This window comes from Plectropomus leopardus, chromosome 13 (genome assembly GCF_008729295.1).
Source record: "Plectropomus leopardus isolate mb chromosome 13, YSFRI_Pleo_2.0, whole genome shotgun sequence".
In the NCBI taxonomy this organism is placed as follows: Eukaryota; Metazoa; Chordata; class Actinopteri; order Perciformes; family Serranidae; genus Plectropomus; species Plectropomus leopardus.
Window position 1 is genome coordinate 28,318,402 of NC_056475.1, and position 14,736 is coordinate 28,333,137.

The window sequence follows — 14,736 nt, forward strand, 5'->3', positions numbered from 1 at the left end:
GTTTTTACTCATTTGAAAATCAAACGTCAGATATGTTAAACTTAGAGGGACATTAAAACGTCTTCATTTCTTTTATAATACGTGATGTTAGCTATGGGAACGTAGTGCCAGCTCAGCACTGTAGGTCTGCTGTGCTGCCTGCAGCAGAGGAGTACTTGCACGCTTAGCGAGGCTCTGCTACCCGGAGATAAATCAGCTGCAAACAAATGCAAACAGGCACCATTCCTCCTCCCCCAGTGAAAGATAAATAAAAAAATAAAAGCAACAGTTCTGGCTCCATCATTTTTCTTTCTTTTGTTTATTTTAGTAGTCCCTTTTTTTGTTCAGAGGTGCCTCCAAAGGAGTCGCCTCCGTAGACCGCGTAGGCTGTAGACCCTGAATTTGGACCTGCGTAGGCTGTAGACCCTGAATTTGGACCTGCGTAGGCTGTAGACCCTGAATTTGGACCTGCGTAGGCTGTAGACCCTGAATTTGGACCTGCGTAGGCTGTAGACCCTGAATTGAGACACAGCTTCAAGTTGTGTCCCAGTTTAGGGTCAACATTAGTAAGGGAAGTGATGCCTCTGACAAAAAAAAAACATTCTCTATAACTACACTAAGTGTATACATTATTCAGTGAAATAAAGTAGTATATGGAGATTAAAAAAAACAACTGAATAAAAGCCAACTGATTGAGTTTAATATTCCATCTGCTACTGCTGGTCATCGAAAACTGGCTCCTGCTGGTTATCAGATGGGACTGTATATTAAATCTCTGTTAATCAAATGATGTTGGTTAAAAAGGCATTTGATCAAACTCTTGGCCTTGATTTCAATTATGAAAGACCTCTTTACTATTGTTATCATCAAATGTGACTGAACGCAGTAATCGTTTTGTGGTATGGTTGCTGGATGTAAATGCTTTTCTCTTTGATTATACGACCAGATCTATGGAAGCAGTTAAGATACACAAATATTTAAATTTTAACAGCCACTAAATACTAAATATTTAAATTTTAACAGCCACTAAATACTAAATATTAAAATTTAAACACCACAGAATTTATAGCATTGGAAAATTTTACTTATAAAATGTATCTAATTTTTGTTCTGACTTTAAATAAATTTCTTGATATGCAATTTCGAAAGCTGAGATTATGTGTATACAAATATAATGTATTTATGATCACAACTTCAGACCCCCCCTCCAAAAAAATCAAAGTACATAACTAAAGTAATACATAAAAAATAAATAATTAGATTTAAACTTTTTTCCTGAAATTTTGAATTTTAGATTTAATATGGTAATGTTAAACAATACAAATTAATTGAATGGTTTTTCAAAGAAAAATATCAAAATGCTATGAATTCAGTGGTGTTTTAATTCCAGTGTTAAATAAAGCTCGCACCTCCACGCACGGCGGGGGTAGTGGCTGGACAACAGTTGATGCCATTGTCTTTGTGTGAGTGGAGAACACTGGAGCTGGAAATGTGTCAAGTAATTTTTCATTAGGGTGGGCATAACACCATTATCTGTATCTGTATCTGAATCTGTCCAACCAACAGAATGATCTGTGTCCATATCCGTAAGCTTTAGATCAATGTTTTTGATCACAAACATCAACTGACAAGAACAAAGCAAAAAAGCACGAACTAGAACTTTCAACATTTTTTACATGTTTGATGTCTCTAAGCAAAAAAAAATATTGTGTTAATTATTAGGCGTGTGTGGTGAGGTGAGGTTTCACTTTATTTATCTTTGTTTCAATTAATAAGATTGAATAAATTTGGAATGGAAACAGTTTATAGTTGATGATGTGAAATGTGAGCTGTGGATTTACCAGTATACTGCATTTTTACATTGAAAGGCATTATATTAAGAATTTATACTTTTTTTTTGCATTTATTTAATTTTAATTTTATTTAATTATTTTAATTATTATTAAATTATTATTAAATTATTAATTTATTATTATATATATTATTTTTTTTTTCCAATTTTTCCAAATATTTGTAGTTTGTGGGAGAAACCTGAGCACCAGGAGAAAACCCACATGGGGAAAAGATGAACTCCACACAGAGAGATCTGGCCTGAACCAGAACCTCGCTGTGAGGCATCAGTGCTCACCACTGATAATGTAATGGACAGGGGAAATTGCAGAATAAGAAGACATTCAAATGAAGGAGGGGATGAAAAGAGGGAAATAGAGGAATGTAGATGGGGGGATTAGATCAAAAGAGCTGCAGCTTGTTGCGTTCATGGCGCTCTTTTATGGCCATGGTCTCTGCGGTGGAATATCTGGGCAATGGTTCACCCGTGCCCCTGATGTAGGTGGTGTTGGGGCCAAGCCAATCCCTGAGGGGGAGAGCGTTGTTCTGCAGGTGCTTCCTTGTGGAAATGGGGGGAAGGGGGGTCTGCTGCAGATTGGCCTTGCATTTGTCCTTGCGAGTTTGCTGCGGCGTGCTACGTTTCCCGTACTGTTCACTGTACCTGGTTTCCACAGTGCCGCATCTGGGCAGTGATTTGCCCGTCTCCTTAAAATGGTGTTGGCTCACCTCAACACCCTGAGGGGAAGAGCACCGTCCTGCAACTGCTGCTTTTGTTGCAATGGGGGGTAGGTGGGTCAGCTGTGCCTTGGCCTTACGCTTTTTCTTGCACGCTGGCTGCAGGTTGATGTGTTCCTGGCTCTGTCTGAGGGACTCCCCCATACCCACAGCAGAAGAGCCTCGTCCTGCAGGTGCCTCCTTTGTAGAAATGGGGGGGAGGTGGGTCGGCTGCAGATCTGCCTTAGTCTGGCATACCTGGTTACACTCACTGTACCTGGTATCTGCAGCGGCATATCGGGACAGTGACTTGCCCCCTTTCTAGAATGGTATTGGGGCTCCTCCAAACACCTAGGGGAAGAGGGCCGTCCTGCAGGTGCTTCATTTGTAATGATTGGAGGGAAGCGTGTCTGCTGTGGATCGGCCTTTCTCTCCTTCCTGTAGGTTGGCTGCAGCTTGATGTGTTCCTGGCTCTGTTTGATAGACCTGGTTGCTGCAGTGTCATATCTGGGCAGTGACTCACCTGTCGCAAAATAATATTGTGGCTCCCCCATACCCACAGCAGGAGAGTCTCGCCCTGCAGGTGCCTCCTTTGTAGAAATGGGTGGGAGGTGGGTCGGCTGCAGATCTGCCTTAGTCTGGCATACCTGGTTACACTCACTGTACTGGTATCTGCAGCGGCATATCGGGACAGTGACTTGCCCCCGTTTCTAGAATGGTATTGGGGCTCCTCCAAACACCTAGAGGAAGAGGGCCGTCCTGCAGGTGCTTCATTTGTAATGATTGGGGGGAAGCGTGTCTGCTGTGGATTGGCCTTTCTCTCCTTCCTGTAGGTTGGCTGCAGCTTGATGTGTTCCTGGCTCTGTTTGATAGACCTGGTTGCTGCAGTGTCATATCTGGGCAGTGACTCACCTGTCGCAAAATAATATTGTGGCTCCCCCATACCCACAGCAGGAGAGTCTCGCCCTGCAGGTGCCTCCTTTGTAGAAATGGGTGGGAGGTGGGTCGGCTGCAGATCTGCCTTAGTCTGGCATACCTGGTTACACTCACTGTACCTGGTATCTGCAGCGGCATATCGGGACAGTGACTTGCCCCCCTTTCTAGAATGGTATTGGGGCTCCTCCAAACACCTAGAGGAAGAGGGCCGTCCTGCAGGTGCTTCATTTGTAATGATTGGGGGGAAGCGTGTCTGCTGTGGATTGGCCTTTCTCTCCTTCCTGTAGGTTGGCTGCAGCTTGATGTGTTCCTGGCTCTGTTTGATAGACCTGGTTGCTGCAGTGTCATATCTGGGCAGTGACTCACCTGTCGCAAAATAATATTGCGGCTCCCCCATACCTACAGCAGGAGAGCCTCGCCCTGCAGGTGCCTCCTTTGTAGAAATGGGTGGGAGGTGGGTCGGCTGCAGATCTGCCTTAGTCTGGCATACCTGGTTACACTCACTGTACCTGGTATCTGCAGCGGCATATCGGGACAGGGACTTGCCCCCCTTTCTAGAATGGTATTGGGGCTCCTCCAAACACCTAGGGGAAGAGGGCCGTCCTGCAGGTGCTTCATTTGTAATGATTGGGGGGAAGCGTGTCTGCTGTGGATCGGCCTTTCTCTCCTTCCTGTAGGTTGGCTGCAGCTTGATGTGTTCCTGGCTCTGTTTGATAGACCTGGTTGCTGCAGTGTCATATCTGGGCAGTGACTCACCTGTCGCAAAATAATATTGCGGCTCCCCATACCTACAGCAGGAGACCCTCGTCCTGCAGGTGCCTCCTTTGTAGAAATGGGTGGAGGTGGGTCGGCTGCAGATCTGCCTTAGTCTGGCATACCTGGTTACACTCACTGTACCTGGTATCTGCAGCGGCATATCGGGACAGAGGTGGAGATTTATGCAGAGACCCAATATTTATTTCCCCATTACTGCAGTATTTTTCAGGAAGGCCAGTTGTTCTGAGATCCTTCAGCTTTTTCTCTTTGATCCCATCAATCTGGCTTTCCTTATGAGGCAGGTCTGCCTTATTGATGCCACATTTCCTTTCCCTCAAAGCTCTTTTTTCCCTTCCCTCTTTTGTGAAATCTCTCTTCAGCTCTCCTTGTCTCTTCTGGGCTGATTGTTGACCTTGAAGGCTGAGTCCAACTGAGAGGTAGGGGCCTGCATGCAGTAATTGCGGGCATTAGAGCTGCTCTTTGAATTTGTGGAGCTGGATTCCGGTCTCATGGTCTTCTGTTATTAGTGCTAGTCCTATGAAAAAATGTATTTTAGCCGGTGTACAAAATAGTTTGCTAAACAAATGAAACTACTGTATATAAACTGAAACACCGGTTAAATGTGATCCACTACTTCAACTGAAAGGCTAGAATGTATGTGTGATGATGTGATAAAGGGCAAGTGATGTCACTTAGAATGTAATGATGTCACCAGCTGCTGATGTGATGTCATAAGTGATGTCATAAAGAACAAAGAATGTCTTGATCTGAATCCATTAGGTCTGTAGGTCTGGAGTCCCTATTATCTTGACAGTTTCCATTTCGTTAGCCGGCTCGAGGCGTCAGTAACTACACATTTAGACAGCATTGTCTATCTTAATAGTTTGTTAGCAAACACGACTGTTCAGCTACTGTTTTAGACATTGTTTAATTAATTTTCCGCTGCACGTGAACCTTATAACAGACAACAATGAGAGGGGATTCCATCTCGACAAATACACTACTACTTGGCAATCTTGGGACCCCAAGTAGAGAGGAGGTGATTGTAATACCACCTGTTGAGTATCAGCGCATTACCGCAGCGTCTAGGGTTCGACCCAAAGAGGAGAGGGCAGTTAGAGCTGTAGCAGAAGTGCAGCATAAAAAACAGTACTGGGACTCCTTTGAGCAGCTGAGCCACAAAAAAAGCAAAATTAATTCGAAATCAGCTTATGTCTCAGATATTTACCAAAGAGAAATTTTAAAGCGTACAGAGCAAACATGCCCTCCATCCATTTTTACAAGGAGAGGGCCTGAAGGCCAGTGCGTTCACCTAGATGGGGAGGAGGGGCCAGTTACCTTGCTAACTATACTATGGACCCATTAGGTAGATATGACACTGCTCAAACCCGGACTATGAAACAGTATTTAGAATGTGACAGCTGCAGCTAACTTACAAAGATTACAGTAATAGTGATCTGCAGAGGACCCGCTTCCCACCCCTTTCCACAAAGACATCACTTGTAGGAAGATGTTGTGACTTAGATAGGGACGATCAGCCTGAATACCGTGCCTCTTACACAATGGAACCATTGGGCAGGTATGCGACTGCTCAAACCCAGAGAACGAAACAGAACTTAGAATGTGACAAGCTGCAGCTTACTTACAGGGAGTACAAAAAGGGCGATCTGCCGCCGACCCGCCTCCCACCCATTTCATCAAAGGAAGTCGGACAATGCTTTCTCCCTGCTGTGGTGGAGGCGCCCACCATCGTGTTAATGGTACATGGGAACCATTGCCGACTTACCACAATGCCAAAACGCGGGCAACCAAACAGTTCTTGGAACGGGACAAGCTGCAGCTAACTCACAAGGAGTACAATAAGCAGACATGCCTTCCACCTATTCATTCAAAGGAAGGACCTGCAGTACCACGTCCTCCCCCAGGGCGTCCGGTTCGGCCCCAGTACTGTTTAATAGAGAATGGTGAAAATGTGCCCAGATATGCCACTAGGCAAACAAGGGCCATTAAACGGCGTCAGGAAAACATCAAGCTGCTGCCCAGAAGGCCTTGAGTAGTTAATCTACGAAGGTTCTGCTTCCAGTCCTCACTGCTTTCCATTTCCTTCTATTTTTCCGTCTTTATATCTTTCCCTTCACTTTAATGTCTTATGCTGTGTTCGTACCAAATGCATTGCAAATTTTCACCATGTGTTGCTCGCATGTTTAATACGTTTAGATAACTAACTGTGGGGAGACAGCTAACAGCTAACTTGGTTTGCAGTGAGGCAAAAAGCGATAGCTAGACGTCCTGAGACAGGGTGAACCTAGACTCGAACACTCTTTATTAGTTATCAAACAATCACGGCAGCGCATCACGATTATATTAACATCTTTGCGTTTACTTTGTATGCGATGTCAACGCTGCCTTCATTGCTTTCGGTGTGAACACAGCTTTGTTCTGCTATTTTCCTTCTTAAGTACACCATCAGTGGTGAGCACTGATGGCTCACAGTCAGGTTCTGGTTCCGGCCAGACCTTTCTGTGTGGAGTACACTCTCCCCCCTTATATGTGGGTTTTCTCCGGTGCTCCGGTTCTCCCACAATCTAAAAATATTTAGTTTAATTGGCAAAAATAAAATTTTTTTAAAAATTGTTAATATTACTGTTATTATTATTTGTCACTGCACAAACAAGGCTGTATCTAACTACACATATTTGCAATGTTTTAATATTGTCAATGTGCTACAATGCCTGTGAGTGGACAGAAATTTGAATGATATTCATATTAATAAATAAGAAATGTTCAGGTAGCGGCCAGCATGAACACTGCAGTCAAATCACGTTTTGTCATGTAGATTTTGGTTGAACTGTAAAGCTAGGCGGTGTATATGGTCATATGTCTTATTAGTTTTCTGCCTTTACAGTTGCAGTATATCATAAAATTTTGCATTAAGGAACTGAGATCTTACACCAAATCATTTTGAGAAACTAAAACAACAAAAAAAAAAAACCACTGATAAAACAATTATCACTGAATGCTGCAGCTATTTCAGTGTGAAAAGGAGTCCACAGTTCACATCATGAGATTTTAAACAGTTTCAGTTTCACAGTAGCTATGGTTACGTAAACACTATTCCCCTATGATTCCAAATAAGACAATATTCTGAATTTGATACCAGTCATGTAAACAGGATATTCTGAATTACGGGCAAACAATAGAATTATTTGTGCGTGTTAACATACTGAGTACGTTCACATGCACAAGCAGGCACAAAATGTTTCGATTTTTGCACTTCTTCTGAAAAAGACAATATTCCTGGTAAGCTGTCAACATTTCCAATGATAGTGAATATTTCACAAATATTCCTGTTTACATGCAAACATGTAGGCTTTTCTGCATACATTTCTATACCAGCCTTGCAAACTATTGATGAGTTGGTTTGTGTACAACATATCCATGACAATGCACAGAGCTGACTGTACACAGACAAAAGGCCGTATGTCACAAACTGCAGTTAAAGTCCCAGTTTAGACACATATTCTGACTTGGCTGTAATTATGCTATTAAAACCTGAATGATACAACCTCGCGAAAATGTTTAATTTGGAAAAAGGTCATAGGTGTAATTTATGGTAGGTGGTGTGAGGATATTTCCCTACCATTTTTCTGATTACCTAAAATTGTCCCAACACCTAATGTGATATTAATTGCATTTGCCTTTTTATCAAATAGCCAAAAATTTCCATTGGATTGACAAAGGACTAACCTTCTCCCTCCCACTGGATGAGTAAAAGTTTCCACTGCTGTCATATTGTTCCCGACTGCTTTACATGCAGTATTATGATTACTGGAGATAAGTTTTGGATGATTTTCATTTTTTTGATGAATAAGAAACAGCACTTTGTCAGAGGAGACAGTTTACAGTTCCAGACTACGAGGCAGTCCAGGCTGTTGTTTTGCAGGAGCTTTGGCCTCTGTGGTCACAAGGCGGTAGTCAGCCATTGCAGTCAATAAATTTTACATTGTTTTAAATTTTTGTTGAATCAATAATTACATGGTGTTTCAGAGCTGGATCTGTTTGTCTTTTATTTGCATATTTATACAACATTATGGAAACTGTAAGCCAACAATAGCTGAGTATTAGGAGCCCATAGTTGCCCAGATCTCTGAGTGAAATGAGGGAGGTTATTCAATTAAATGTTTTGCTCGCTGAATCATAAAAACTCTTATGGCTTGCCATGATAGGAATTTTGCTCAATTTACCAGAAGCCTGCAGGCTAACATTTTCAGTGCTCTCTGCTGAAGAAAAAGCTAAAAACCAGTCTAGTCTGGTAGCTGTTTTTAGTGAGCTGGTGGAAGATGGTCTTAGAGGGTCCTGACCCACTTCCTGCTGGTCTTTGATGGTAGACCATACTTACCCCTCATGACACTGTTAATGTCCCATACTCGAAGACATTGATTTGGTTTTAATAATTTTACAGGAACTTCAATGGATGAACCAGCTAGAGTGACCATCACAAGCTGGTATGATCAGCTAAACCATCAAAAATGATGTGAAAGACATACTTTAAGCAAGTCAGCCATCTTAACCACCTTAACCGCTGGTCAAACTCTTTTATTAGCAGGGCTACCAAGCTATTTCATGTTTTACAGGGATAAAATATCACCATGGTAACTAATGCTGAGCAGCTACCTGCTCCAGAACATGTTAATGTCAGGGATAAAATTAGTTGGCTGCTTAGATCAGACATACTTTGTTTAAACTTTTGTCAATATGGAAACACTACACACCTTGTTAGCTTGGATGATTCTCAACAATTAAATTATTCAGTTTACTGACACCATGCAAGCAAAAAAGAAAAAAAGATTTGTAGATAAAGAAGACTTATTTTTTAAAGCAATGGAAAAATGTCCAGTGAATTATATTCTTAATCATATATTTTAGCATTGTTTTAGAGAATAACTATACATTTTGAGCATCTTTTTTCCTCAGGTCATTTCTCGTTTTGTACTTTTTTGTTGTTTCTGTTTTTGTTTGATTGTCAAGTTTTCAAGGTTTTTGGACTTTTCACAGATTTCTTGCTAACTTTTTCTTGCTAAGTTTTTTGTTTGTTTTTAAAGCAAATTAAGCCTTTGACTATGCCATAGCTTCATTCACAGAGAGACATTATTGGAGACTTAATTTCTTAGCAGCTCCCCAAAAATGACAAAGTATGAGTTTGTAAAGATATACACATACAAAGAATACTATTTATCAATAATAATAAGTTTTTATTTTATAACTTTATTCAAGTGAAACTTACATCCACGAATAGTTGTTGTCATGATAGTATTCGGTTGTCTTGCTTCTAAAAATTTTGATTCAATGGGGCTTTTATTGTGGAAAGTTATTCCGGAAGTATCTCACATCTATTTTTATTCAGTCTATCTACGGTATGTGAGAAAGACTTGTACGGGAAGCGGAGAAGAGACGGTAGACGTGAGGGATCGATTATAAGACTGGGTTCGTATTTTTCAGTCATTGGGAGCTTATGGATGGTTCGTTATTCAGGTTCAGTTAGTGTCTTGAACTAAAGTCGAGTTGGATTTTTATCTATCAATGGTTAGCTAACGTTAGCCGGCTAGCACACAAGCGAAATCTAACGCCTGCCGTCGTCTCATTGTATCGTCTCTGTCTGTCTCTCTCTTGTCTCCAGTGTTGTCAGGTGGCACAGAGCCTTTGAAGATCGACACCGGCAACAAAACCGAGGCTATTCCACTGGATTTGGAAAAAGCGTTTCTGTAACGGTGATCGTTTATTTGATCCGATACAGGATGTCTGGACAGAGCATTACAGACAGGATAACCGCCGCTCAGCACAGTGTCACCGGCTCGGCGATTTCCAAAACTGTGTGCAAGGCGACCACGCATGAAATAATGGGGCCAAAAAAGAAACATTTGGATTGTAAGTATGACATATATTTAATAGTATAGCTGTAACTGTGCTATTTCAAGTTGGCTCGGCTTTTTTAAGTCAACGTAGGGATCCGAGTGCTGTGTTTTGGCTGTGAGGCCTGCACATACATGTAACTTAACTATAACGTTAGCGTTACATTAAATTAACCATTGCGTGGTGGATGGTCTAGTGGTAAAAACTAATAAACGCGTTTCTACAGACATTCAATAGATACGAGTCATTCGTTTCAGCGGAAATAGTAACGTTAGCAAGGCTAACCGTCATAGTAGCTGACAAGTAGTTCGCAAATGACAGTGTTAGCAGTGTGGGTCCTTTTTAATGCTAATGTTAATTCGTTGTAACTTTTTTTTTCTTTAAAATTATTAACCACAACTTCTAAACAGTCACATTATTTACTTAGGTAGTATATATACTCAGACAGTTTATTCCGAGTAGGAAGCCTTTTTTGGATAGTTAAATAAGCTCTAGAGAGAGTGACTAATGTCAATACAAAAATGTCACGTTAGCAAGTTAACTTAGCTAATAGAAAAGGCTAATTTGTTTAGCCTATAAAATAATAATGTCAGCCTAAAATTTCATGGCTCAAACTTCAATTTGGTAACAAGGTTCCACCAAAAACTCACCTTTAAGATATATTTCAGCTTTTAAAGTGGCCATTAAGTCCCAACAAAGTAGGTAGCTAGCAGTTTATTCGGAAACTAGGCATTTAATTTGATGTAGTAACTGCATAATGCAACTCCGGCTTAGCCCTTTAAACCCTAAGCAGACTGGCTTTATTTATTTTTCAAATGCTTTGGAAGAAGGCAATGAGCTAAAAATAGAAAGAAATTAATTAAAAAAAAGTTAAAAACAAAAACAAACAAGAAGATGACCCTAAGAAGATGCCAATATTTTTTAAAAAGAAAGAGAAACGAACTGGGGGAAAAAGAGAATAATATGTTAATTAATATGTTTTCTGTCTATAACATAACTTTAAACATATAATCATAAGATTTATATTGTAATCCTCCAGCTTATTTTTAGGTTTTCTTATTACCTTTTACCTTTTTATTTATCTTTATTTTTTTGCAGTTTGTGGGACTTGCCAAGTTGATCATTGCGTTTTTCCCATGTATTCAAAAGAAATCAAACCAGTTCTCTTAAGATATCAATGCTTGTGAAAGGTGCTGAACCGAGCACAAGACAGCTGATGTCGATCCAGGCATTGAGCCGACTTCTGTATACTCCCAACTTTATAAAAACACATAGAAGTTTAGTGTTATATGCTTAAAAAAATTGAGAATGACATCCTGAGGCTACCAGTATGTGTGCTGTGTTTGTATTAAGACTTTGCTTTTCCCGAGTGTATGGTGTGATAATTGCGTCGCTTAAAGTTCAATAGAATACTCAAGGCCAGCAATTCTAGTGCCTATTGAGTCTGTACTTATTTCAGGAACTGGCTGTGGGGTTGTGGACTTATATAGCTTTATCACGAGTGCACAAGCAAATACATTTTCAGCAGCATCTGTTGTCACCATCTCTCTGAATAGGGTTATTTTAGTTTAGAGCTGTTATTAATAAATGAATCTATCCAACTGGTTAGACGGTCCGTCTCTTTCAGTGGATCTGGAGAGGTTTGACTGCTGGATGGCTGACACAGCCTTTACACTTTGTGACCTTTTGGTCATGTTTGAGTGTGTGTTTTTTCCCAGACCTCCATGGTGCTGTCAGTGGCTTCCAGGTCAAGCAGATCATATGAATATATTTCACTGTTCCTTTTTTTATTGTGAGTTCACAATCATCAGCATGCTCATGATCATTGAGCTTGAAAGTGTGTCTAGTCTGTGTTGTTAAAACAGTGTGGAAGTAACACATCCATTATATTTTCACATATTGGCATACCGTTATTAGCTGTCAGAATTCGTAGCCTTACAGGTATTTGCTCACTGTGCATTACTCATATTTCATCATCTTTATCCATTCTGTTGTTTTTCTTCAGGGAAAGACTATCTTAGATATTGGCCTACTTCTACCAGCCTTGCTGATAAGGCGCACCAGAACTTGGTAGCACTTTGGTCTACAAGCAGTAAATATGCAGTGCATTTACTGTGCAAACTGGTCATCTCAGTTTTATTTGAATAGCAGCCGTCAGCCAGCCTGTACGCTACATGATATAAGGTTCTAAATTATATGCCTTGCCTACACAGAGCTATTTATATTTGAGTATTATCATTTGTAGTTTGAATGGTGGCGTACCGAGTAAGGAATTGATGAATATATATAGTGTGTTTCACCACAGTGCTTTTTTTCTGTTAGCAAAAGATTATAAAAAAAGCCCAAGAACATTAGTAAAAAAAAAAAAAAAAACGTTTGTTTTTTAAACATGGGAAGAAGACAATGAGCAACAAAAGAATAAATGACCCCAAAATTAGCACTACATTTTTATAAAGTACAAGAAAATTAGTAAAAACAAACAAACAAACAACTGAATGAATGAATGGATAAATAAACAAGAAGAAAATTAAAAAAGTTAAGTTTAGTTAAGTTTTCCACATTTTTTAAAGTGTCCCCCTTTTTTCTTTAAATCTAATCATTTCTTGAAATTTGTGCAGCATTTCTTACCAAGTGGCTCATTGCATTTTTTCTCATGTTTTTGAAATTAATCTAACCATTTTTTTTGTTTAAAGGCTTACATACTTGTGAAAGATGTCTGACAGCAGCACAGGAAGAGTAGTGTTGCTGCAAGTTTCAAAGGGTTAAGTGGCTAAAACATACAGTGTATTGCATATTGCAGGCAGCCCCTTGGTATGGAATCCACTTCCATTTACTTTGTATTTTTAGCCCTGGCTTGAGCAAGGAGCACAGTGTTTGATGTCTGAATATGTGGTTTTTTGAATAACCACACTGTTGAGCTGATGGGAGTATGCAGTAATGAGGCCATGTCCCCAATGACCTCGCTGGTTCCAGACAACCAGGTGATATGTGGCTCCTCTGTGGAGCTGCTGAACGGAAGCTTCCCCCCCTGAGGTAATCTAGAGACCCACTGCCTAGCAGGAATCTCACTTAACTTTGAGGTATTTAAAGAGGTCTGAAGGGTGCACTTGTGTTTGGAGTTTCCTGAACAGCCAGATATAGCCCCAGTTTGTCTAGCTGCTATTCTTCCTCTTGTCTGGGTTGCAGGTGAGATATTGGCCCTTCGCACTGTCTTCGTTGAGTTTGTGCTGGACCGCAGTTCACATTCTTTAACACTGACATGCTAGATAAACTTGGTCACATAACTTAAAAGAGACTCTGCAGTTACCAGACGGGGATAAGTGAAGGGTGAACAAATCAGCCTCTGCTGCCAGCGTCAGCTTATTTACTTGCGCGTTTCTTTAAAGTAAGTGCGAAATTACTTCTGGGAAAATATACACCATATAGGTTTTATAGCAGTTTAACCCCTAGAAGTGTCTGAAAATACAGATTTTTTTGGACATGTGGTCTTTGTAGCTACATATTTTTGTGATGTATAGTATTTCCTCTGCTGAGGCTTGCTATTGAATAGCAGGCAGCCCAAGTGCATACCAGCAATCTTTTTTTTTTCTGTCCGCGTTTGTAAAGTTTAGTACCTCACTGCTGTTAAAGTGCTCAAAGGTCTTTCATGAGGTAATGAATATATGAAGTCAGCAGTGGCTTTTGACCTTTGGTACTGGCATAAAAAAGTCTTGATTCAAGAGGAAATTCCCATAGAGTTGGTTGGTATATGAATGGGCACTATGTCCTGTGGTCCATGGTGCATTATTTAGAAGGTACAGGTACCTTTGTGTTAATTGATATTGGCGTCACATGCTTTCCAATCTGCCGTACATTGGTGCTGGTCAGAGAGGCTGCCTCAAATGCTTTGTTTTTTCGATGGCCAGTCTGCTCTATTCATAGCATTTATCATTTCTTTCCCGCCTGCCGGCCTTCCCAGTTTAGCAGATATTACATTACAGGTAGACATCCAGAATAGTATGCCATTTTTAAGAGTTATTTTGATACTTTTGCAACAGAAAAGTGAGTGAACATGCACTTTAGATCGTGCTGGGGATTTCTTTTTGGCAGATGTGAAATGCAAGTGGAGTAAACCACATCCTTTTGAATATTTTGATTGGTTTGCACAAGCAAATGTTTCTGAGAAACTATAATGTTCTAAAGCTGCTCTTTGCAGTAATGTGACTGTTTTTAACTCAAAAGAAACAGACTTGCAGACTTGCTTAGCACTTGTTTTATACCCTTTTTAGGCTTCATGTGTGAAAGGGCTTGATGATTGGAGGTTTATTACAGGTTACACACCTCTAACATGACATTTGCAATACTTCCTGTTACAGTGTGCAGAGAGGGTTTAGCAAACAATGTGCTCTGCTGATGTGTGTTTGGTTGATGTGTATATTTGGCATGCACATTGTTTGTTTTTATTATTACATCATGAGCAAAATAATGATTGAGACGATAATCAACTATTCAAACCAGAAGGCATCATTTAAAATCTAGGGTGAGCTGTTATTGTACACCCCTCGCTCCTCCATTGCTCCACCCTCTCCCTTTTGATTTTGACCACTATTTGGAACCGATATGCATTTACAA

The 14,736-nt window shown here is 40.5% G+C and overlaps 1 protein-coding gene across 11 annotated transcripts in view; it reads left to right on the forward strand.

Annotated features, from left to right (window-relative positions):
- The first annotated feature begins 9,627 nt into the window (after window positions 1–9,627).
- picalma (phosphatidylinositol binding clathrin assembly protein a) overlaps window positions 9,628–14,736 on the forward strand; it is a 48,765-nt gene continuing 43,656 nt past the window's right edge. For all 11 annotated transcript variants that reach the window (XM_042499240.1, XM_042499243.1, XM_042499241.1 and 8 more), the window contains exons 1-2: window positions 9,628–9,699; window positions 9,893–10,140. In XM_042499240.1, coding sequence (XP_042355174.1) covers window positions 10,011–10,140 — 130 coding nt within the window. In that variant the 5' untranslated portion in view covers window positions 9,628–9,699; window positions 9,893–10,010. The remainder of the gene's footprint in view (window positions 9,700–9,892; window positions 10,141–14,736) is intronic.